Here is a 24,925-nt window from a genome sequence, read left to right as displayed (position 1 = left end):
GGACACCCCCAACCCCCTTGGAGATGCGATCCCCAATTTTCAAAATTCTTTGAACGTACGAATAAGACTTTTACAGAAATGCTTCGCATCTAGTCTATCCACGTATGTTTAATATAAAGTTTACACCATATAAGAGTAGAATCTAAATATTTGATTGACGTGCCCCTGCAATTATCAAGCACAACTCAGGCACGAGACACAATTACTTTAGCTAGGCCCGAGGCACCTTTTGTATACTTTTATGCATTTATAGGCCTATCTTTACCAATATAATACCATATATGGGTAATGCTAGCCTAATCATGGTAAATTGTATGTGATTTATTAATGTTATATGCTTATTAAAACATTATGTTTATTGTTAAAGTAATCATGTAACCATTTAGTTCAAGTATGTATGCCTACAACCATAGTTTGATTTACGTCACAAGTTAACATACAGACACTTTATTAAACAGACAAACGCTTAAATCCTTATTATAAGTTGATGTTATAGCTTGCACTTCTTAAAATATCTCAGTTATTTATTGACTCTCTAACCATCAAGTTCTTCTGGCTTTAAAAGGTAATGACTTAGTTGTTTGGCATGCATTGTAGTTTAAATTTAGGACCCTCAGTACTTAGCATGAATTGAGCTTAGGCCTTATGTTAGAATTCTAACACTTAGCACAATTCAATGCTTAGGACTTGGGGCACTTTTCTGTCCTACACTACTTATGATTATTATCACTTATCCTGTAAATATTTTCATACTTATTCACTTGTAATGTAAATACACTTTATAAAACCATCTTCCTTCTTGAGTGCTTAATATACTTATATAATACCGATCGAATATCATAACCAACCATTTATTCCTAGTTTAAAGCAATATAATACCTCGCGTGGGTCTTTTGTTGAGCTACCACCAGCTCAACCAAATTTGTATTATACTTGTGGGAATAGAGGGATAAGCATTCTAAATTGATGAACCGACGATGAGAATGTCTATGTGTATTGCAGTAAAAGTAGGATTTTTAGTAGTACTCATAGAAGAGCGATCTCCATACATTTGTTGGACAAGCGCCCCATTCGCACTACCACCCTCAAAAATGAAAATTTCCTTCCCCCCCAAATCTTTTAAAAACAGCAACCTAGCGGTTAAAAAAACTAAACTATATATAAAAAAGAGAAACATAGCGGTTAAAACTAAACTATCAAAGCCCTTTGATGCTAAAGGATATAAAAAAAGCCCCTAGAGGCTAGGGGCGAAGCCGCTATGGTCCTAATATATTACTAGTATTGATAAAAGAAAGGGGGACTTTGGCTGTTTATTACACTAGTCCCCAAAGCCTTACAATAACGTTTACTTATTCGCTGGCTTAACAACTTTGTGGACTTTAGAGAATTTTGATTGGTTGATTAATTAAGTTGTGTGTTCAAACGTTTCAACGACTAATTTTATTCTACAGAAGGTGTAACTTTATTCATGTAGATAAATTTATATACCATTGTCTTATCTGTTTAGATCCTTAAATATTGATTATATTGATATGATAACTGCAAGACTAACGGGTTAGGTCAATAACCCCATAATAAAACAAGGATGACAACATCCATAAAAGCGAAGCACTGAAACGGTAGGACAAACAGACATTAACAATTGTATAGTGTCAGAACTGAATAATCATAATTTAAATGTATAAGAGTCAAAGCAAAATTGTAAGTAAATTTGTTGAAAAACTGCTTGATTTAGGATAATGTTTATGGACATACTTACATTTTTAGGACTTGATTATAGAGTTGCTTCGCTTATTACAATATACTTTGTTGTCCCAGGAATCAATATACCAAAAATCAGATCAATCGGATGATTAGATCACATAAAAATTTGTTGTTAAAAAAGTAAAAAAATTAACATGTTTAAAATGGACGTACGGACATTTTGGTGATGATTATAGAGTTGCTACGCTTTCTAAATCGTGCCTAACTATTAATAGAATCACCATACAAAATTTGAAATCGATATGACAATTCTAACGTGCCTAAATTAACGAAAAAAGCTATCCGTTACGGACGTACGGACGGACCAACCCTAATTATAGAAAAGCTTCGCTTTTAAAAATAAAAAACCTACAAATCTGTAATTATCCACCCTAGCTCAATTAATCAAGTAAAGTTAGTGAATGAAAGGTCACTATAATTATAACAAGGATGACAACAATCCTAAAAGTAAAGCATAACAAATAACAAAGAATATTATTTAGGTAACTTCGGTGTTAGGATTATTTAGAATTTAAGGAAAATAGCATGCTTGAAATTAACATATGGACTTTCTGATAACTATTATACCTAAATGTCATAGGAATCCATTTGTCAGAATCATACTAATTTTCCTAATTAACGCTTTATGTTTTCCATTACAAACAGACAAAACTATTCTTTATATAGAAATGCTTTGCTTTTAATAATTAAATTTATAAAAAAGCTATTAAAATTGTGCAATTAATTGAGTCTTTCTTATAATGGATATTTGAATTATGGATATAGTAATAATAACCAAGGATGATTACGTCCAATAGTAGCAAACTTTTTTCTAATTATATAAATAAGTATTTTGAAAAGAAGATGATTAGTGTCCCTCAACAGATTATGACGTCACACAATAGAATAGCCAATGAGAGTCCAGTATACACTGTAATTGACCAATGGTAAAATTTATGTTGGCCTTTCATTGGCTATTCTATCGTATGACGTCATAATACTTTAATCATCTTCTTTAAAAATAATAGGAAGTTAAGGAAAGTGAAGTGATGTGGGAATATTTATTTATTTATGGGACTATAAAAAAGACAGTTTTATTGGGTTAGTACAATGAAAACTAAAGATTAATTTGAGTTTTGTTTGCACCTAGAGGCTTAATCTTGGGCCAATAAAACTGTTCTTATCAAGCGGATAATCATCAGTTTCAAAGCATAATGGACATCTTTGTTACTAAAACTATAATAGTGCTTTCAATTTGGTTCTCTCGTTTTCTTCTCTCACCCTTCCCCGTTTCTCACTCAATATATGTCCTTATTAAGACATTAAGCGCTGCTTTATATTCGGTTCTCTTCAGTATAACTACACTATAACCTCCTCTCATTCCTGTATACTCTGTCCATTTTTTTTATTTTCCATTGATGAGACAGAATTTATTTTACTTAATCAGGATTTTCTTGTCTGGTTTGGGAATAGTAAAAACAATTAAGTGTTTCATTTCGTGCTTTATTAAATGAATTCAGGGAAGGGTCAATCATGGTTGATAAATAATTATCTATGTGCCGAAACAACTTATAACTTTATTTATAATAATAATCGTTTTAACTAGAATTTTGAAAAATAGATTCCCAGGGCTATTTGATATAATGTTATAACTTATAAGACTTACATTTCAAAAATCAAGACATAAAATATAATACTATCTATACTAAGCACCTTGTATTCAAGTAATTTTAAACTTCTGTATAATTTAAAATATAAAATGAGTTGCTTTTATGGATGTTGTAATCCTTATTTTTAAAAGCAAAGTCTTTCTATACATAAAGTCGGTGTGTCCGTCCATAATGGTTAGCTCTTTTCATCAATTTAGACATGTTAGAATTATCCTATTAATTCTAAATTTTGCATGATGATAACTACAACAGTTAGAAGGCTTAATCTATAATCATTATCAGAAAATATGTACGTCCATTTAAAACATGCTGATTTTTAACTTTATTACAATATTTTTTTGTGTGGTATCCCTAATCTATGCATCTGATTTTTTAATACTGATTCATAGGGCAACAAGGTACACTGTCTCTATAATCGAGTCATAAGAATGTAATTATTATGCACTTAATCAAGTTTCTTGTATTTAAGAAGTTTAGCAACAAATTAACTAACCATTTTTTTATACCTATACATTAATATTCTGCTAATTCAGTTCTGACACTCTAAAATTTTAATATTCATTTTTCCTACTGTTTCATATCTTTACTTTTTCCTCCTTGTTTTTTTTAATATTGTTCATATCTATACAACTGTGACACAATACAATCTGTCCCGATTTTGTATTACTTTTGATGAACACGACTCTTGTTACGTCATATTTTTCTTTCCCGAAAAAGGGAAGGGGGAAAGAAAAAAGGGAAGGGGGGGAAAGAGATGGGAGAAAAGGGGGTTTTCCCCATCTCTTTTGAAGAGATTTTCTTCCCCCCTTCCCTTTTTCGGGAAAGAAAAATATGACGTAACTGGAGTCGTGTTCCTCAAAAGTAATACAAAATCGGGACAGATTGTATTGTGTCTACAACTGTCCATACTACAGTAATGCCATAAAATTTGCGACGACTGTTTATTTGCAATTCTAATTAACCGTGACCAGCAGAAAAAGAATTATAAGGTTCCTGGTATATTAGTTATGAATAACTTCATACAACACTCTACATGATTTTATATAGAAGACACAGTCGAGTCATACAGAATTTTTTTCATTTGTCAGAAATGTTTTTAATAGCCAAACCATTAGTTGAAAGAATAATAGTGTAAACAGAAATTCTAAGTCTAAAAAAGAAAAGCTATTTATGAAATCTAATTGTGAAAGCCAATAATATTCTATAAAGTAGTTTTTTTAAAATAATATTTCAATAACTTTTACCATTTTGTAGATAATGCCCCAAGATGATAAGTAAAAAAAGATTCAACTTAATATTTGACAAGTTTTTCCAAACAAATAGTTTAACTTCTTTTCTTCTTTGAATGCACAGTAAATTAATTAAATAAAAGTTTGCAATTTGCTAATATTAGATTTTAAAGCATGTATTTTAGTAACGAAGCTACTCTTTCTATCTCTTTACGTCTAACAACTTGAGAAATTGTTCTTGTTATAAAGGCTAAGCTTTTCTATAATTAGTGTCGCTCCGTACGTGCATGCATCCGTCTGTCCGTAATCATTAACGCTTTTCGTTAATTTAGACATAATAGAAATTTCCTATCGATTTCAAAATTTGCTTGATAATTCCTTTAAAAAGCGTAGCAACTTTATAATCGTTACCAGAACATCCATACGTCTATTTAAAACATGCTGATCTTTAATCTTTTTAACAACAAAATTATCCTTTTCACCTGATTTTTGACAACAAGGTGCAATAAATAATATAAGCGAGGTATCTCTTTTAGTGTATCCTATATTTACGCAATTTTAAAACCAATTTGTTTATTATTTTGTTTATACCTACAAATTGTTGTTCTCCGACACTCTATTATTTTTCGCATATCCTTGCTTCTGATTTTAAGGCTTCGATTTTATTAATGTTGTCATTCTTGTTTAATTATAAGGCGCAATTAAATAATAAAACCTTTTACATGTGCTAATAATAGATTTATAATGCAAGCAGTTTTAATTATGATAATTAGATAATTGCATGTATAGGACAAATAATAATAAACGGTGCTTTCCCCCAAATCATATTTGGAACCCCTCCCCTCTTTAAGTCATAATAAGGGGGGTTCAGAAGAATGGGTCGATGAAAAAGAAATTTACAGAATACGTTTGCTTCGACAGCTTTATCATTCCCCCCCCCCCACATTTTTTTATAAAAAAAATCAAGCGATAGAGCTGGGGGGTTGATTGGTCTACATATTACTTTGAGGGATATCTAAATAAACGTTTGTTATTTGTTTATTGATTGCAACCATGGACAAAAACTAATATTCAGATAAGTGATCATAGCTAACATAAAATCGACAGTGCCTAATAAAAAAATGAAGCCTTACAATACAAATAACCAATGATTTACCAATATACATTTTAATTGACCAATGGTAAAATATATTTTGGCCTATTATTGGTAATTTGTATTGTATGACGTCATTTGTTATTAGACACTATGGCTGCTATATCGACATTTCAATATCATAATACTTAGATGAGCTGGTTGTCTGTTTAACGTCTGGATATTTATTAGTAGCGAAGCTACTCTATAATTCACTTTGTCCGTCCGTCCGTCCGTCAGTCAGTCCGTCCGTCCGTCAGTCAGTCCGTCCGTCCGTAACGCTATGGGGGAAATGGGATTTACTCAGCTCCTATAAAAGATAGAATGCTGAAATTTTTTGACAACATTCCCATCATTAAGGAGCACAATTGACTATAACACATCATTGGCGTTCGGACCGATTTTTAGCAGGTTTTAGGCTATTTTTATATTTTTCACATTTTTCTCCATATCTTCAGTGTTTATGGTCCGATTTTCAAAATTTTTTCAGTTACAGATATCAAAATTAAATTTCCCGTCGTTTCAAGGAACAACCATGAAGGCCAGACTGCCTTTTTAGCAGGTTTTAGGCTATTTTTATATTTTTCACATTTTTCTCCATATCTTCAGTGTTTATGGTCCGATTTTCAAATTTTTTTCAGTTATAGATATCAAAATTAAATTTCCCGTCTTTTAAAGAAAACAATCATGACGACCAGACTGCCTTTTTGCAGGTTTTAGGCTGTTTTTTATATATTTAACATTTTTCTCCATATCTTCAGTGTTTATAGTCCGATTTTCAAAATTTTTCAGTTATAGATATCAAAATTAAATTTCCCGTCTTTTAAACAAAATAACCATGACGGCCAGACTGCCTTTTTGGCAGGTTTTAGGCTATTTTTATATATTTAACACTTTTTTCCATATCTTCAGTGTATATGGTCCGATTTTCCAAATTTTTTAAGTTAAGGAGTTAAAAATTAAATTTTTTGTCGTTTTAATAAAACAACCATGACGGCCTTTTATCAGGTTTTTGGCTTTTTTTTTATATGTTTTACATATTTCCCCATATCTTTGTTTATTTTGATGCAATTTTCAAAATATCAATATCAATTTGATATCATTATCAAAATAATTTTTCCCATTGTTATGAGCATTTTTAATATAATTTACTTTGACCATCGTCATCATGCAAAATAAAACAAGGTTTCATGTTTATTTTATCCAATAAATCTATTATTGATTTTAGTAAAAACCTATTAAATCTACCTGTACGTATTCCCATCGACGATTTTTTGTGCTTCGCTACTTATGGATGTTGTCATCCTTGTTTATATTTGATTTAGATACACACAAAAAATAGGTCTTGAATTTCTAAATTTTTAGTATGCCGCTACAATCAACCAATAATATGTCGATTATGTGAATAAAATAACCAATAATAAGCTTGTATTTGGAATAGGAGACATAACATTGGTTTATTTTAGCACCAAAAAATCGGAACTTTTACAAATAAAAACATTATACAAATTTTGAACATATTTCCCTTTCCCAAATTGCAAAGTAATTATTTGTTAAAAAGAAAGTCTTTATCATAACCAGGGATCTCAAGGGATAAGACAATGTACAAAAATCGATTAACAAAATAATAGCAAAACGATTTTTTATACTTAGGGAGTTAGTATAGTTCACAGTCAAATAAATTTCCTTCCCTATCGTTATTAAGTCCATTCGAATTAAAAATCCCGAAAACCTTTAAAAAGAATACGGTTTATGTTTTTTAAAGCATTACCGACAGACAGACGAAATAATATTTAGACTAGTGGCGCATATATACACTCAACATTTTAGCTGTACAGACGCCGTCAAAATCACATTTCTCTCATACTGTTACGGATTGAAGGACTGACTGATGGACATACGAAGTCAATTTCGGAGTAGCCTTGCATATAATAAGCATATTACATTGGAATGCAATATAATTGTAACATTGTATCGATTTCAGCATTTTCATTGTTATTATACAACACTAAATACATATATGAAGCATTTTTCCAAGGTCAACTAAAAAATTCAAGTTTTGTCAGGGAGGGAAGAGACAATAGACTGTAAATTATACTGGCAACTACAGTTTAATAAAAACGTTTTCTCATACGTTGGTACTTTTATTAAATCATAATTCTCGCATACTCTGATAAAATGTTTCTCCTAGCTGGCTAATATAACAATACCCCCTTCCCTCTTATGACTTAACCGATTTCCTCCCCTGATTATGGTGGAACGTATATATGAGGACTACATTAGCAACAAAAAATCTTCTGTTACAATATCCACGTATTATACATCCATTCATAGTACATGCAAAATATAATTGAATTTATTCATCAATATTTCTGACGCATTTAATAGTAATTGATATTTTCATTTTTTGTTTGAAATTTAAATAAAATAGCTAAAAAATTTATCATTTAAGCTACTCTATTGCTCACTGAGTGTGTTCTTCAGTTCAAAATACATATATATCTTTTAAAAAGTGTTCGTTAATATTCTTATTTTTATAACCACCGAACATATATTTTATAACTCACTATTTCCGTCCATCTATGTTTTTTTTGTTCTTCGTTTTCAAAGATTTTTATTTACATTGTTTATGTACTTAGTTTATATCTTTTTTTCAGAGTATATTAAACAATGATATCAGACTGAATAATATTAAATCAAGAATTATAAAAAAAAAATGCTAGAATAGATGATTTTTAAATAATCATTAAAAATTTCATATAATCAAGTTCTTCCATTAAAAAATACTGTGAAAAATATTTTAAAATTAGAGGATATCAAATTTTGTCTGATCTAAAAGACAGCAAATATATGGGCATCAAATATTTGATATCTGTGTGGGATATCAAGGTTTTAGCGAGGATATCCAGGGTAGATAGTCAAGCTGAGTTTACTACCAGGCATTCATGACTTTTAATTAGATAATTTGATTGTAACTCAAATAATAAAAGTACTAGAGAATAATATAAATTAAGGATGTGTAAATTTTTGTTTGTCTTTTAAGATCTCGCTTCCCTCTGAACTGATTAAGTTCTTCAATACAGGGAAGCTTCACATATGTTCCAAGATATATTTAGACTGTTTTTTTAAATTCAATGTATGGCAATTCCGTATTTAGGGATTTAAAATATTTATTTTGTGAATTGCAGTCATTTATTACGAAGATTTTTCAAAAAACTGAAAAACGTGGATTATTTAACATTCAGGCGACTTTTATTTTTCGTACCTGTAACAAAAATATAAAATTTAAAGCCAATACGTATAAAACTAGTGGCGTACACAAAAATTCTCTAAACCATTAGGAAATAAAAAAGGGTAATACAGGCCTACCCATTTAGAATAATAGAAGTTGAGAGAAATAGAAAGGAAGGATGCTGTGAGTATTGGTGCAAAAAATATGACGTAACAAAAAAAATTAGCCAATGAGAGGCCGTTATTGACCAATGGTAAAATTTATAGTTGCCTCTCATTGGCTAATTTTTTTTGTTACGTCATATTTTTTGCACCAATACTCACAGCATCAAAGGAAGCTCCAACTTACATAAAAAAGAGAAAAAAGAATAGTTTTTTTACAGACAAACTAAAACAGATTGCAATTATTTTTTTATTCATTAAGCATCTTCTAAGAAATTTGCACTCCTTCTATGTCAAACCTTGAACTATTTCAGGTCCTTGACATTATACTTTAGTCAACATAGAGAGGAATTTGTTTTATTGTGAAATGTTTAAATAAATTGAACTTTACAACAAAACTGTGATTTAAAAAAAGAATAATAATAACAAATTGCTGTGCTTATCAAACAGTTTATTAAATACTAGCGGCTGCGCCTCTAGCATCTAGGGTATCTATATTCGAAGGAATATGGAAGAGCAGAAAAATAGTTTAAAACCATACCCAAACTAATTTATAAAAATATGTATAACCATATTGGTTTAGGGGTTAGAGAAACCCTTTGCAACAGACAACAGAGTTTACTACTCTATTTAAAATAAATCGGTTCACACAAAAAACCTTTAATACTTGAAATAGTTGAAATATTTTTATATTAAAGAAATTATTTAATCTTAATCTTTTGTATTTTTGTCTCCCTCCCTGTATTTTATAAATGTCAAATGTATTACATCAACAAAAATATTTCACCATGTATGGTTAGTTTAAAATATATAGCGAGAAGCATAAGATAGAAAATAATCAGAAATTTGTCATAATAAAGATATTAAGTTAGAATGTAGTGATGTTATAACGCAAACTTAAGTTTTTGAATCTTTAGATTACAAATAGTTCATCTTTATGTGATTATAGTATTGTTTATTAGTAATAAAAAAAAAACAAGTGTAACAACGTTCATGAGTAGCGAAGCCAAAAACATTTATAGACCGATGTTTATTCGTCACAAAAAAATACAAAGTGGGATAATGTGCAAAAACACACACAAAATCACGAAACTTTTAAAAAAGGTTTATGCCTAAATTGCATAGACCACATACATATATGCCATAAAACTTCATTGTTGAAAGTTTCAGCTATCTATCCATAGCAGACGAGAAAAACACATTTTCTCCATACCATTACGATCTGACCATTGGACAGATAGAGTGAATCTTTGCTAATAAAAACAAACATTTACTAAGAAACGTGATGTTTCTATATTACACTGAGGAGCATAATGGTGCCACCAATGGCACCACAAAAGTCTTGAAAACACTGAACATGTTAGAAATCCGTGTCGCAGAGCCACGTCTAGCGTGGCGAAGTCATGCTGAAGTTTTTCCGAGTAAGTTTTTCTAACCCCCGCGGCATTAGTGTTAATAATGGCCTGTGTGTTTACTGTCAAGGAGGTGTTGGGTTTGGGTCTGGTCTTACACCGTGCCATTCTAGAGACTTTAATACATTAGATACTTTAATTAGACACGGCCCATTGTTTGAGAGTGTTAGTAGATTGAATGCCTTGGCCCGTAAACAGGCACAACCATTACCGATCACATTTAGGAGTTCTACAAAAAAACCTCTAGTTCTAGGTTGTCTGATGTTTGGCCGTATAATCATTCACTTAGTAAACTAGATTTAGTTCAAAGATACACCAAGATAAGATATCTATCCTCTATAGCTTATCCAGGTTAAATAATATATTGTTTTTTTTTAACCAAATAGTTATCAAACGCGATGTCAAAGTCAAACTGTTTCAAATTAAATGACGCTGTATTTTAGTCTTACTGCATATACCTATGTACAAGGACGAACGGGGATATTGTATGATACTTTTATGCTTTAAACCCAATCTGTTCAGCCGATAATCTTAATCTATGGTCACACTGTTACTTTTAACGTATTAGCTTTGGGTATAGTAACAGATCTACAATAAATTATATCTATTTTCAAAATAATCTAAATAATACGTTGCGTTTGGTACGGGGGTGTACATAGATGGGTGTCAACTCCGCCCTTGAATTTAAAATAGGAGAAGGCCTAACTTTCCCTCTTTTATTCTTCAAATGGTTTCACAATATTTTTTTCTTTTTAATTCTGTAAACAAAAAAGGCCAATCAAATAAAAAAAACTCTATAAAATAGACAATTATTTATGGTTAATAGTAAATATCAATGCATAAATGCATTTTGTAAATAAACAATGTAAAACATTTCCCTTAATGATCATTAAGACCTTCAATGTCTAGGAATCAGAAATAAAGACATAGCATTAACTTTTTAAAAGGTCCTAAAAAATTATATCGGATATCTATACGATGATTGTATTTATACAAATTTAAATTTTAACATAGGTGTGTGTGTGTGAGTTCCCATGTGTGTGTGTGTGTGTGTGAGTGTGTGTGTTTGCACTGGTCTAAACGGGTTTATGTGTGCGTAATCAATAGTATATTAGCAAATAAGCAACGTACAGCCAGACATTAGTCATTGAGTAGCATCGATAGTGTAAGGTTCAACTTGCACTTTAATTGAGCCTCAAAATATATATCAGTTATTAATATTTAATTTTCTTTATTTGTGTTTTAAAGCATAGTTGGATAAAATTTTATAATGTATACAATAAGTTGCACCGCCAATAGCCTCTAATGTATTGTGGGGAGACCAGAAAATAGCCTAAAACCAACCCAAGACATTTATAAAACTTTCCTGAAAAGTAAACCCACTTAGGATCTTCGCTTTTTGATATCTTAATGTCAAGTAAAAAAAAACCTCACACATGTCTATAACACGATAATATAAGTAGTGCAACTACTCTTTGACTGTACGTCCGTTTGTCGAGCATATAAAATACGCTTTCTAAATCGTAACTAACTGTTATAAGAAGCATCTATAAAGTTTGAAATATAAAGTACAATTCTAACATGCCAAAATTTAAGAAAAGAGTTAACCGTTACGGATGTACGTAAGAACGGACGGACGTACGGACCGACCCTAAGTATTGAAAATCTTAGCTTTTAAAACATATTGAAACCTAAAACCTATTCTGAACCCAGTAATAGTGTCGGACTGATTATGACGTAAAAAAAATAGCTAATGAGAGGCCATTATTGACCAATGGTAAAATTTATAGTGTCCTCTCACTGGCTAATTATTTTTTTACGTCATAATCAGTCCGACACTTTTACTGGGTTCACCTATTCTATACTGCAAATGATAAAGTTAATATTACAATTAAGTGCAAATACTTTCTATAATATGCTGTGCCTTTTTCGTTACAATTAATGTTGGCTAAAATTAATTTGAAATATAATGGCAATTAATCAAATACAATTAACATATTTTGTTTCATTCATTGCTAATTGAGTATTGTATTATCATATATTTATTATACATATTCACGATTTTGAGTACTTAATAAATATGTTATATCAAAATCCTTATACTAAAGTAACAGGATGTTTGTCTGTGTGTTTGTATGTTTGTACCGAAGGATCTCGCTAACCGGGTTCTCCTTAACAGGGTAGCTTCTCACAGGTCTCGGGAAAGTTTAAAACTATTTTAGGAGGGTACTACCGCCCTTCCAAGAGAAATCACACAAAACATTTACGTAAGACTTGAACGCAACATATATAGTTATCGTATTATTTTCTTTTTTTAAATAAACCAAACATTTAAAGTGCCACTAGAGGCCTCTAGGGATGTACCCGCTAGTATACACAAAAAATATCTTAAAACCATCCCGTGACCAATTTGATGTTTCCATAAATTTGAATTAAATTAAAACGACAGACCTACAATAAACTTACTAACTTATCATAAAATGGCATATACATTTAAGAATTTATTATAAAAATAAGAGGAAGGGCGAGCTATGTAGTCGCTAACCACTTTTATAGGAACTTCCACTTTACTAAAATATGTTTGTATTTAGATAAACCTCGCTACCTGAACATGACGTCTGTATTAACACTCCCATCCCACATGTCCGGCTTTCTACATGAACTGGGCAATCACTCTGGTGTCTACAGGTATAGATAATGATATTTGGATAGATAGATAGATAGATACTACATTCTCAACATTATCCTGTCTAAATTTTTAGCGAGCCTCACTGATTTTAGTGAGGCAAAATTTTTTTTTAAGAATTCACCTCTGGTGTCTACAGGTATAGATAGATTGAGATAGTTAGTAGGAGATATATAGATAGATAGATGGATATTACTTGTCTATTACTTGTCTATTTTTATTCAGTTATGTTAGTAAACCAACAACAATTGTGACAAACAAACCAAAATCAAGAAACGATGGTGAGAATTTTTAAATCTATTTCTGTGGTATAGGGATCTTAAGTTACAAAAGACGATAAATTGACATACAATGTTGACAAAAAAATAGTGGTTGAAAAGTTTGGACATTACTACTTTGAAACCAACGAATTAAAATACCCAAAGTTTGTACACTAATGAATAAAATAACTTGGTTATATGATTTTGGGGAATAGTCCTTTTCGTAACATCGCCCCATAAGGGGCGATTCGTCGTATTTTTAGAATGGCTTTTTATAGGTTTTTTTTAGGTAAGGTTAGGTTATATTGGGTTAAGTGATTGCCCCACAGGGTTAGGTAATTGGCCCCGCAGGGGCTAGAAATAGGAGAAAAGCTACTTTGAAAAATACAAAGAATCTCCCCATAAGGTGCGATGTTACGAAAGGGACTATACCCCAATTTTGAGAACCAAATTAATTAAAACCAAACGTCCCCTCCCTCCTTAGATATTAAACATTTTATATACAAGAATTTGTGATCTATTAGTAGTTGATTATTTTTATGTCATATTCTAACGAAAACATATAAACACTGTTAATTGCACGGGTGCCCAAAGTTTATAACTAAATTATCTTATTCATCCAACCCCCCCCCAAAAAAAAAAAAAAATTTGGGTACTTTTTACTAAAAAATTATTGGTTAGGTCTAAACTAGTATTGTCCATACGTTTCAATCAATTCGTTTAATCTACAGAAGTGGCAATCTTGTTTATCCTCATTGCGGATGCAAATAAATTTATCGTGTATTGTCTTTTAATAAGCTATAATAAGCATTAATTTAGAAAAATCTTCTGAAATTATAAGTACATGTTTTAAAAATTTTCCAAGATTATGAATTATTGATAGATTTCTTCTGAAAATAGTATAGATATTTCCTTTTATATTCTGTTAGTTAATAATTAAATAGTTTCTTGTGTATTTCATCATTTTATTCTTAGAAATAGTGTTTTTCTTGGGATATTTTAACTATCAAATTCATGACTTATAAAGACAAATTTAGATTAAATTTAAAAAAAAAATCGCGCGCCAATTCATCTTTTCAGGGATGCTAATTTGATTTTGAGAGTTCATCTAGGGGTGTTATTTAATCCCCTGACACAAAATGCACTTCTGTTTTTGTCTGCAATGCAGCTCTTTAGTGTGTTTATGAAAAATGACGTCATATTAGAAAAGTCCATTATTCTAATAAAAAATAATTCAGGATTTTTCGGGCAGGAAGTTTTTAAAATTAAAATTAATTAAAAAACTTTTGGCCGAAAATATTGAATTACGTTATATTAGTATAATAGACTATTCTTATATGACGTCATTTTTAGTAGACACTATAAAAAGCTTCGTCTGTAATACATCGCGCTTAAACTCACAACCCCCTAGATTTTGGTTTAAGGGTGTGTAAAAAAAACCGTAGGTTGGGTGTCAAAATTTTCAAATGACAGTATCCTCTGCACGCCACTGGTCAAGATATTATTTTTGTATCTATTCATTTTAATATAAAGGCTATACTTCAAAAACGCATTTTTTAGATATATAAAGTAGACAATTTTTGAGATGATCCTATATTTACTATGAATTTCCGATAACTAATTAGTTATTCAATATTCATGAAACATATTTATCCTTTATTAGTAGCGAAGCTAATTTATAATTTAAAATTTCTACCCGTCTGTCCGGACATTACTGTTTTCTAATCTATCATTCAAAATAGACGGCTGAAACATTTTTTCAACATTAACATTATCATATTTAAATTTAAGGCATCTATAACGGTCGTTCTACTGTTTAGCCGCATTTTAATCATGTGTTCTACAAAAGATTTTCTCAGATCCTTTAGTTTAATCTTATGTTTTTCTTGAACTCTTGTAATATTTTTGTGCTTCATTGCTTATGGACATTGACATTCTTGTTTTCTTAATAACTTTCTTTCAATTGCCTCGAGTGACAAAGCTTTACTACAACTATAGTCGACCTGTACGTTCGTATCGCATGGCTTAGACAATGGCTACACACTCTAAATTTTGTACAGTGGTGTCTTGTATTTGAATACCCTTCCCCAATTTTTAAGTGAAACCTGATTTATTTCTAACATTCAAATTCAAACTTGATGCTTAACAAATATCATTTTTATACAACTCAATACTGATCATATACTATCTAAACCCCTTCTTTTAGCAGCGAATCTGCTCTGAACTAAACTTGTCTGTACGTCGTTCACAAGACAGAGGCACTCAATGTTTGTATAACATTTATTTTGGCAGTTTTGGCATTAAACGTTTGTTTTGTATATATATTTCTCTTCTATGTATTTAGGTTGTTATTGCTGCCCTTTTAAGGACATACTTATCCTTGTATTTTCTATCTTTATACTTATCATTTTATCTATCTTCCTTTCTATCTAAAATAATTGCATGATACTTGATAACCTTGGATAATCATGGATTATATACATGATTAACTTCATATATTGGTTTTATACAATATTATCCAGTGATCTAAAGGGATAAGACAATGGCAGACAAATTGATATGCATCTCCTATGGTGATACACAAAATTACCCCAAAGTATCGCCCAAAGTATTTTATCCAACGAATAAAAAAACCTGTTATTTTATAACTTTGGGGACTAGTGTAATAAACAACCCATTGTCCCGTCTCTCTCTCTGCCTTGGAATTAACAGGGATAAAAAAATAGTTATTTATTGCAACATACTATAGACAGCTTCCTGCGGATATTAAAATAAAAAAAATTAAGGTTAAACCACGTTTTGTTAGCCCCGAGTGGTCAAACGTTCTGGCTAATATTGTTTTTATTTTGATATTCGTGGAAAATTGTCTGAAATATGATGACATACAGGATTTTTCAGTATGGCTGAGAACCGGTTCTAATCCAGCAGATATTTTGAATCCATACTGAAAAGTTAATTGCATTTTTAGTGTTACTTATGAAGTGCATATGTAATATGTATATAAATTTTGAAATTAAAAAAAATGTTTCCTAGGAATTAAGGGTACTTTCCTATATAGTGCCTAGCAGAGGAGGGGGGTCTATACCATACTATTTAGACGAAAAAGATATATAAGGGAAACCCTTGATCTTTATGTGTTATAAATTCCATTTAGATTTAAAGTCATAAGTAAATAATACAATAGATAAAAATAAAAACAAAAAGAAAATCATAAAATATTTTTTTTTTTTGGTTTTAAATATACAATATTACCTTAATATTTTGTAAGGCCAAACCTAATAAAATATCGGAAACTATTGCATGAAATATCTATTATTAATTTTAAATTTTTATTTAATAAGAAATCTTGTACGAGATGACTTGCAGAATTTCTGTCAATACTTAAAAACAAGATTTACACTAAATGCTTTTTCTCTATACTCAATTATAAGCATTGCCTGCGGTTTTGTCCCTAATAAATGGACGTGGATTCATCTCTTTAAAGAAAGCAATACGGTTTTTTTTCATTTAAGCTTAAGATTTTAATAATAACTGAACTGATTTAGTTCTCTACTAAAAAAAAGCTTTATATTGGCCCAGGGATGGTTTCAGGCTATTTTGATTTAAGATTAAAGTCTTAGCATAGTATAGGGCAATTGTTATAGCCCCTCCCAACCCCCTTTGATAACTGATTTTTGAGAAACTTTGTCCAGCTATGGTAGTATCGATTTATTTTAGGTAAAGCCCCGAACATAATGATAGACCGCCGGGTAATACGAGGCAACACATACAGTGCCTTCAGAAATCAAATTAATAAATTTGGTAGTAATAAACAGGTAATTTTAATATTAAATAATTGAAGTTGTCTGTCCGTCCATCTGTAACGCAGAGAGGAAAGCGTGATTTTCTAGGTTGTAAAGAAGAGTAAAATGTTATATAAAGAGCAAAAATAATTGAAATAATAAAATATAACATAACTAAACTGTAAATAAATATTTACAAAGTTTTCGAAAATCTATTAAAATTGAATTTTAAAATCCTCGATTTTTAAAAATTTTATTTAGAAAATAACTCAAAGTGATGGCTCCTATATCAAAAGAAGTAATTCAGGTTCTGCTAAAAAATCCAGAAGGTAAACTTTTTGTTTAGTACAACTAAAAACTTTTATGAATTAAGGACACAATTAGCGCAGCAATGATGATATAAATAAAATGTAATAAAAACAAGGTTTACAACATCTATAAGTAGCGAAGCACAAAAATCATAGATGGGAATAAGGACAAGGAGATTTAAAAAGCATTTGTTAAATTCAAGAGGGAATGGGGTTAAGGGATGGATGGGGGGTATCATTATTTTAGCCAGCTGCGAGCATCACTTTATCAGAACACATTAAAATCTGGTGCAACATCCAAGTAGTAATATATCGATTAATGTAATAGTACATTATTAAATAATTTATATTTAAGTGTAGTTTGACTTTCGAATGGCATTTGATTGTGTAATTTTTAACAACCGGTTATTTCTTATATAACATTTAAACGGAGATGTATTGAATATTAGAGGACAAGAAAAATTTTGTTCATTATCATTGGGGTGACAGATTTCTTTATAATTTTATTGTCTTTCTCTTTATAAATATCCTTAGTAGTATTCAAAATAAAATGTTAGGGATCTTAAGGGATAGGACAATCCTTATAATAAAGTAACAGGATGTTTGTGTGTCTGTGTGTTTGTACCAAAGGATCTCGCTAACCGCTGAACTGATCGGATTCTCCTTAACAGGGTATATTCCCATATGTCCCGGGAAGGTTTATATCTATTTTGGGGGAGGGTACCACCACCCTCCCTAGAGAAATTAGATTTTTTTAAATTTATCGATTTTAGAAAGAGAGTTCAACGAAAAATAAACGTCAAACGTTAAATAGCTATATTTTGAATATAAACAAAAACAATTAAAGTGCCACTAGAGGCCTCTAGGGGCGTAGCCGCTAGTATACAATAAACTGATTCATCCTCCGCCCCCACCGCCCAATTTTGATATGCAAAATTAACTCTTATGTACAATTAACGGTGGAAAAGTTTGAACATTGTTAGTCTGTTCCATCCAGTATAGATTTAATAAATATTATTTAACTAATGAGAAGGCGTACTTGTAAATCTTTGAGTACGTTTTGGGTACATTTTTCTCCGTATTTCTATTAATTACGGCGAAAAATTATGAAGCGCATTTTTTTTCTGGCTCACCCTATTTATACATCTATTTTTATTTAGAACACATTATGACCACAGAGTATACCAATCCCCATCTCCTCAATTTTCAAACAGGTAAGCAATGTCAAAAATTCGCCACAGTGGAATTACATAGAAAAATGATGATAATAAAAAGTTTTCAAAAAAATACACAAATTGTCTAAAAGTTTTGTCAAAATTGTATAACACTTACTTGTTGAACCCGTTACACTGTGAGCCCATGGGTAAAGAAAGTTGAAGAAGTATAGTGGTTAGGAAAACAATGAAAAAAGGGATATTTTTAAAAAAAATTCATTACATTTTCATTACCCCCCCCCCCCCCATAAAAAGTTTACCTTGAAAATCTTAACAAACTAATATAAATAATGTTACTAATTAAATTAATTGGTTGAAAAGTTTGGAAAGTTCTAGTTTTAATTAAACCAAATAAAATTCAACAAAAGTACCCAAAGTTTTCAGCCAAACGAATGAGAACACATATTTATAAAACTTTGGGTACCAGTATAGAATACAGTCCAAAGTTCTCTTCCTCCCAGAAAATTGTACACCAAAAAATTATGAAAAGCATATTGTGATAAAGAAAACTGTGCAATTCTTTTTGCAATGTTTGCATTTTCATTGCAAATATTTTCATTTGAATTGCTAATTACTCGGTGCAAATTTGGCCAAAAAGTTGAAATCATCTAGTTTGCGTTTTTCATATGCAAATCTTTTCTACTTTTTTGATATCCGTTGTTCTAAAAAAGTTTTATTTTAATGATTTTTAGTATACTTTTTTGAGAGATAGTGGGGTCATATAAATAGTATATAAGAAGCTTCGCTGTAAAGGTTAACCATTTTGGTTCAGCGGTTTATGAGATCCAAAGCTCCAGACAGACAGATAATTAAGCTTTGCCGAAGCCAAGAGTTTTTTAAATAACCAAAAACCGAGCTTAGAACTATTTAAAGCGTTAAACTGAGAATTAGAAAATAATTGGTTTGGTTTTTGAGAGTTTATTTAAGATAAAGATATTGCTATAAAAATGTTTGTTCTTGTATTTGTTTTGTTTACTTTTTTGCAATAAAATTCCAATAAATAGGTGCAAGTTTAATTCTAAATAAATGAAACAGGGTAATAGAAGGGATCCAAAGGAATAAGACAATGGTGATAAAATGATGTACATCCCCAATAATGATAAACAAAATTACCCCTTTGAAAGATAAAATTAGTGGTTGAAACATTTGACCTTGATGTGCCAACCAATCAAAACTTACTATAGTCCCCAAAGTTTTTAAGTCAACGAATAGAAAAACTTAAAACTTTGGGGACCAGTGTATTAAACAGCTCATTGTCCCCTTTCTCTCTGGGGTAATAAATATAGATACATACCCTCTAAAATAGCCAATAAGAAAAGAGTGGAATAACAATCTGGCCTAATTATTGATTAAAACATGTACAGAATAAACATCGTCGAAAACTCTGTATAATTGAATTAATCGTATAGAAATGTAAATAAACAAAGGGGCTTGTCTTTTTAAATTACCTTTTAAAATTTGTCGGTTTATGTAGCCAGATTGACCATCTAGATCTACTATATCTACATAATACAGGGTACATTTAACATATACTCAACTAAAATAATAATTTTTAAAAGCGAAGCTTTTCTATAATTAGGGTCGGTCAGTCCGTCCGGAATGGATAGCTTTTTTCGTTAATTTAGGCATGTTAGAATTGTCCTATCGATTTCAAACTTTTCTCGGTGATTCCTGTAGTAGTACGATTTAGAAAGCGTAGCAACTCTATAATCTTAACTAGAATGTACGTACGTTTATTTTAAAAATGTTCATTTTTTAACTTTTTTAACAACAATTTTTTATGTGATAAAATCATCCGATTGGTCTGATTTTTAGAATACATATTTCTATTACAATAAGGTACAATATTTTGAGCAAATCATCTCTATAATCAAGTCCTAAAAATGTCAGTATGTCCTTAAACAGAATTATGTATTTAAGAAGTTTTGCAACAATATTCAGTTCTGACTATCTAAAAGGGTTAATATTCGTCTGTCACACTGTTTCAATTCAGAGCTTCGCTTTTATGGATGTTGTCATCCTTGTTTTTATTCATATAAATGTTTTGATTAAATAAATTTTGTACCCGCATGATTAGTTTTTATACCGTTAAAATAATTCACCCCCATACAGGCCTTTTTTGAATTTTGTGAAGCACTGTATAGTGGTTTAACCAGGGAGGGAGGGAGGGACATATTGGGATAATATTTAAACTAGCCCCCAAAGTTTTATAATAACGTTTTCTCATTTGTTGGCTTAACAACTTTGTGGACTATTTTTATTAATTGGTTGGTTCATTAGGTTGAGTGTTCAAACGTTTCAATCACTAATTGTAACTTACAGGGGTAATTGTGTATATTATCAATGGGGATTTAACTGGGTTTAACACAGTTTTTAACCCTTAAAATCAATAACCCTAAAAGCTTTGGCTGATTTCGTTAGTAAAACAAAAAAGTTTATCTTTTATTTGAAAAAAAATCTAAAAAAACTGTAAAACCAATTGTATTGGATTCTCGAAACACCACACCTGGGTTTCAACATGGTTTTAGCCTACAAAAATAAATAAAATTACACATATCTTTTGAGCCAATTAATAAGATAAATTTTTAAAAGAATTCGTTACATAGGAATCCAAAGGGATAAGACAATGGCTGATAAATTAATTTACATTCCAAATTATGACACACAAAATTAACCCTTCTGTAGATTAAAATTAGAGGTTAAAACGTTTGACACTCAACTTAATAAACCAACCAACTAAAATTTAGTAAAAAGTCCTCAAAGATAATGAGCCAACGAGAATACTTTATTGTAATACTTTGGGGACTAGTGTAATAAACAGCCCATTGTCCCTTCTTTCTCTGTAGATACAGATGTAATTGACAGTCCTCTGACCCTTCTAATTTTGTGAATTATTTAGACATATGAATGGAGGTCCGGGATTACGGTTACCCATCAAAGTTCCATGTTCAAAGGTAATTATAACAAGGATCACATTTACAACATCCATAAGTAGCGAAGTATAAAAATATCTTAGATTGACGAACGGACAAAGTTAGTTACAGAGCAGATGTTAAGGTGTCATAAAAAAAAGGATATGCGATAAGCCATACAAAATAACGAAACATTTTTTATTATATGGTTTTTTTAATTTGTTTCTTAAAGACTAAATTTCACCTGTTTAATTGTTTTTTTTTCTTGTCTGGGGTTATTATTCGTTAATATGATTTCCTTTATGCCTATCTGCTGGATTAGAACCGGTTCTTAGCCATACTGTAAAATTATGTTAAGCATCGTATTACATACAACTTTCAATGAAAATTAAAATAAAATACATAAAATAAAACCAATTTTGTCAGCCCTGGCATTTGGCCTCTTGGGGCTAACAAATATGGTTTATTTTTTATAATTTTTCAATTTAATATCCGCGGAAAGCTGTCTATAAAACGATTTGATAAATAACTATTATTCGATTTAGACAAGTGCAGGGTATATAAATCCGTATGGATCCATGGCTGGCAGTATTGGTGGTACCGTACCTGGATCTGGAGGCCTGCCGAACGGTCACATGCCACCTATACCTGGTAGAAAGCATACACAGCTACAAACTGAGAAATGGCTGGAGGTTAGTTTTAAATCTTTTCTTTGCTTCATATAGGTATAGAATAACGGTTCTTTCCCTTAAATTATCTAGCGAACAATGAATACTACCCCAACATTTTGAAATAAATTAAAAATAATGAATGGGTTAATTTTTCTCTATGTGGGGCTACCCAGCTCCAATGCAACCTAACCTAATGTGACCTAAAGTAAATTACACGAAAAGCTTGTATAAATGTACGTGAAAATAAGTAGCTTTAGGGTTTTACATGCTCCACAAGGCACTTTGAGGGGAACCACCACATATACCCCTTACTTTTACTTTCTTCAGAATAAAGTAACAACATTTTTTGTATATTTTCTTTTATAAAATTGATATCTTTATTGTTAACACTAAAGGGATGAAGGCCTCAAAAAATAATAATCATCCTAATTTGTTTTAAACACTATAAAATCTAGATAATAGTAAATTATCGAAAAGAATTATTAACAGTTTTCGCGAATATTAAAGTATTAAAATGAGAAATTAGAAGACTAGAAAACTGGTGTAGATATTATGGTTTTATTTTAATATTCGTGGAAAATTGTCTGTAATACTATGCTAATACTATGCATGATTTTTCAGTATTCCTGGAAACTGATTCTTATCCTGCGGATATTAATTGGTTTTGAAACCATACTGGAAAAGCAATTCTAAATACTATTATAAAATAGATTTAGGATATAAATAGGAAAGACAAATTTCCTTTCAATTTAAAACGTGATGTCTAGTTTAATTTTGGATGGTAACAATAATAACAGCAGGTCCTAAAGTTATTTTCTCTCTATATCATCACAACACATTATAAAAGTTTGATTTTAAAAATACTTTGTGTTGTTTTGTGTTTTAATTGAGCAAATAAGGAGGATTACATTCTATAATAGTAGAGAGATATTTAGTAATATTAGCTAAATATAAGGACCAACATTCACAAAGGATCAGAGAAAGAAAAGACAGGGAGATAGATAAATAGATAAACAGAGACTTGGGTTAATAATTTAATTCAATGTTAAAGTTCATTTTTATCTTTTTAAAGTTTTCTATATTGCCTTAGACTTTAAGCTTTAATTAGTGATTCTCTGCTAAAAAGGTATTGATAGTTTGCAATCAATTTTCAATTATCCACAATGCTCAAAAAAACTTTTTAACAATTATTTAAAGTCGCATAAATACTATGACAAGCAAACCGTAATATGTAACCAATTACCAAAACTTAGTAACCACTAAGTCTTTACATATTGTACTGTAATCCAATAGCTTGAAAAAGTATAGGAAACCATTTTTGGTTTGTTTACAGTTTTGCTTTTTTAAGTTGACAGCTATTGATGGGCTATTCTCTAAACAATTGATATAACTGCAAATAGAGTAGAAATCTTAAATGTTATACGAAGAAAATGGCTTTAAACCCCTCTATATTAGTAAAGTTATTTTATTGTATAGATTTTTACCCTCTTTTCTTAATGATAGTAAATATTTAAAATGATTAAAATATGGTTTGAACCAACCAATCATGATTTAATTAAAGTAACTAAAGTTTTAAAGCAATTGAATTATCAATTCTATGTTTTTAAACTTTGGGTACTAGTATAATTGTCAAATTTAAGTCCTTCTGTTTCTATTAGGATGCCTTAAATAAACAGACAAACATAATCTCTATAGTAAATTACTCTATTTAAAAAAAACTATGTTGATGCTTCAAAGTTTTTGCGTACCATAATAAACTTAAACAAACTTTATTTTGCATATTTTTTTAAAAAGAAGTAATTTTTGTATGTTCCTACTACAAACGAGGATGACAGCATTCATAAGCAGCAAAGCATAAAAAATCTTGGATTGACAAACGAACAAAGTGAGTTATAAGGTGGATGTTAAACGGCCATAGGAAAGAGTATAAAACAAAAATAAAAATAAAAACTTTAAATAACATATTTTCTATAGAATCTTAATAAAGCCATCTATCTGTAATAGCAGCCATTAAAAATCTATGCCTCTAAAGAAGTTTGATGCCTTAAAAGAGCATTAAATGTAGACCAACTGATAAAGAAGTGTATCCCTATATAATCAGTCGTCTTACATGTTATGCCACTAAGAGCTTAACTAACAGAATGACGGACAAAGTAAATAAGAAAGGGAAATCTATTCTGAATAGAAGCCAAGTAAATCACGTTTCCCCCATATCATTATGGACTGAGTGGCGGAAAGACGAATGGACATTTAGACAAAGTGAGTTACAGAGCAGCTTTGCTACTCATAATATAAGAATATAAACAAAGAGTAGTTTTTGTAGGACCAATCAATCAATATGATTACTTGGATATTGCACCAGAGTTCCAGCTAGTCTAACAAATTGGTTTTCCAGCTGGCTAAAATAAAGATACCCTCACCCCCCTCAACTCCTTTTACTCTTCCCTACCCTCCTGACCAATGAATAATAACTATATAACAAGCTAAATTTCCGACAAAATTACCCATGTCAT

At 30.5% G+C, this 24,925-nt stretch overlaps 1 protein-coding gene across 3 annotated transcripts in view; it reads left to right on the top strand.

The window, feature by feature from the left end:
- Positions 1-24,925, top strand: part of Rsph3 (Radial spoke head protein 3) — a 71,776-nt gene that overhangs the window by 15,658 nt on the left and 31,193 nt on the right. For 2 of the 3 annotated variants that reach the window (XM_080146927.1, XM_080146926.1), the window contains exons 1-9: positions 8,487-8,713; positions 10,532-10,588; positions 13,171-13,267; positions 13,491-13,546; positions 17,243-17,340; positions 17,569-17,636; positions 18,776-18,829; positions 21,729-21,783; positions 22,287-22,433. In XM_080146927.1, coding sequence (XP_080003053.1) covers positions 13,191-13,267; positions 13,491-13,546; positions 17,243-17,340; positions 17,569-17,636; positions 18,776-18,829; positions 21,729-21,783; positions 22,287-22,433 — 555 coding nt within the window. In that variant the 5' untranslated portion in view covers positions 8,487-8,713; positions 10,532-10,588; positions 13,171-13,190. Of the gene's footprint in view, positions 1-8,486; positions 8,714-10,531; positions 10,589-13,170; positions 13,268-13,490; positions 13,547-17,242; positions 17,341-17,568; positions 17,637-18,775; positions 18,830-21,728; positions 21,784-22,286; positions 22,434-24,925 lie in introns of those variants that run through there. The other variant, XM_080146928.1, reaches the window with a different exon arrangement.

Source organism: Acartia tonsa, chromosome 14 (assembly GCF_053477335.1).
Source record: "Acartia tonsa isolate MP-2025a chromosome 14, ASM5347733v1, whole genome shotgun sequence".
NCBI lineage: Eukaryota > Metazoa > Arthropoda > Copepoda > Calanoida > Acartiidae > Acartia > Acartia tonsa.
The sequence above is the reverse complement of the archived record's forward strand: the minus strand, read 5'-3'. Positions and strand labels throughout refer to the sequence as shown.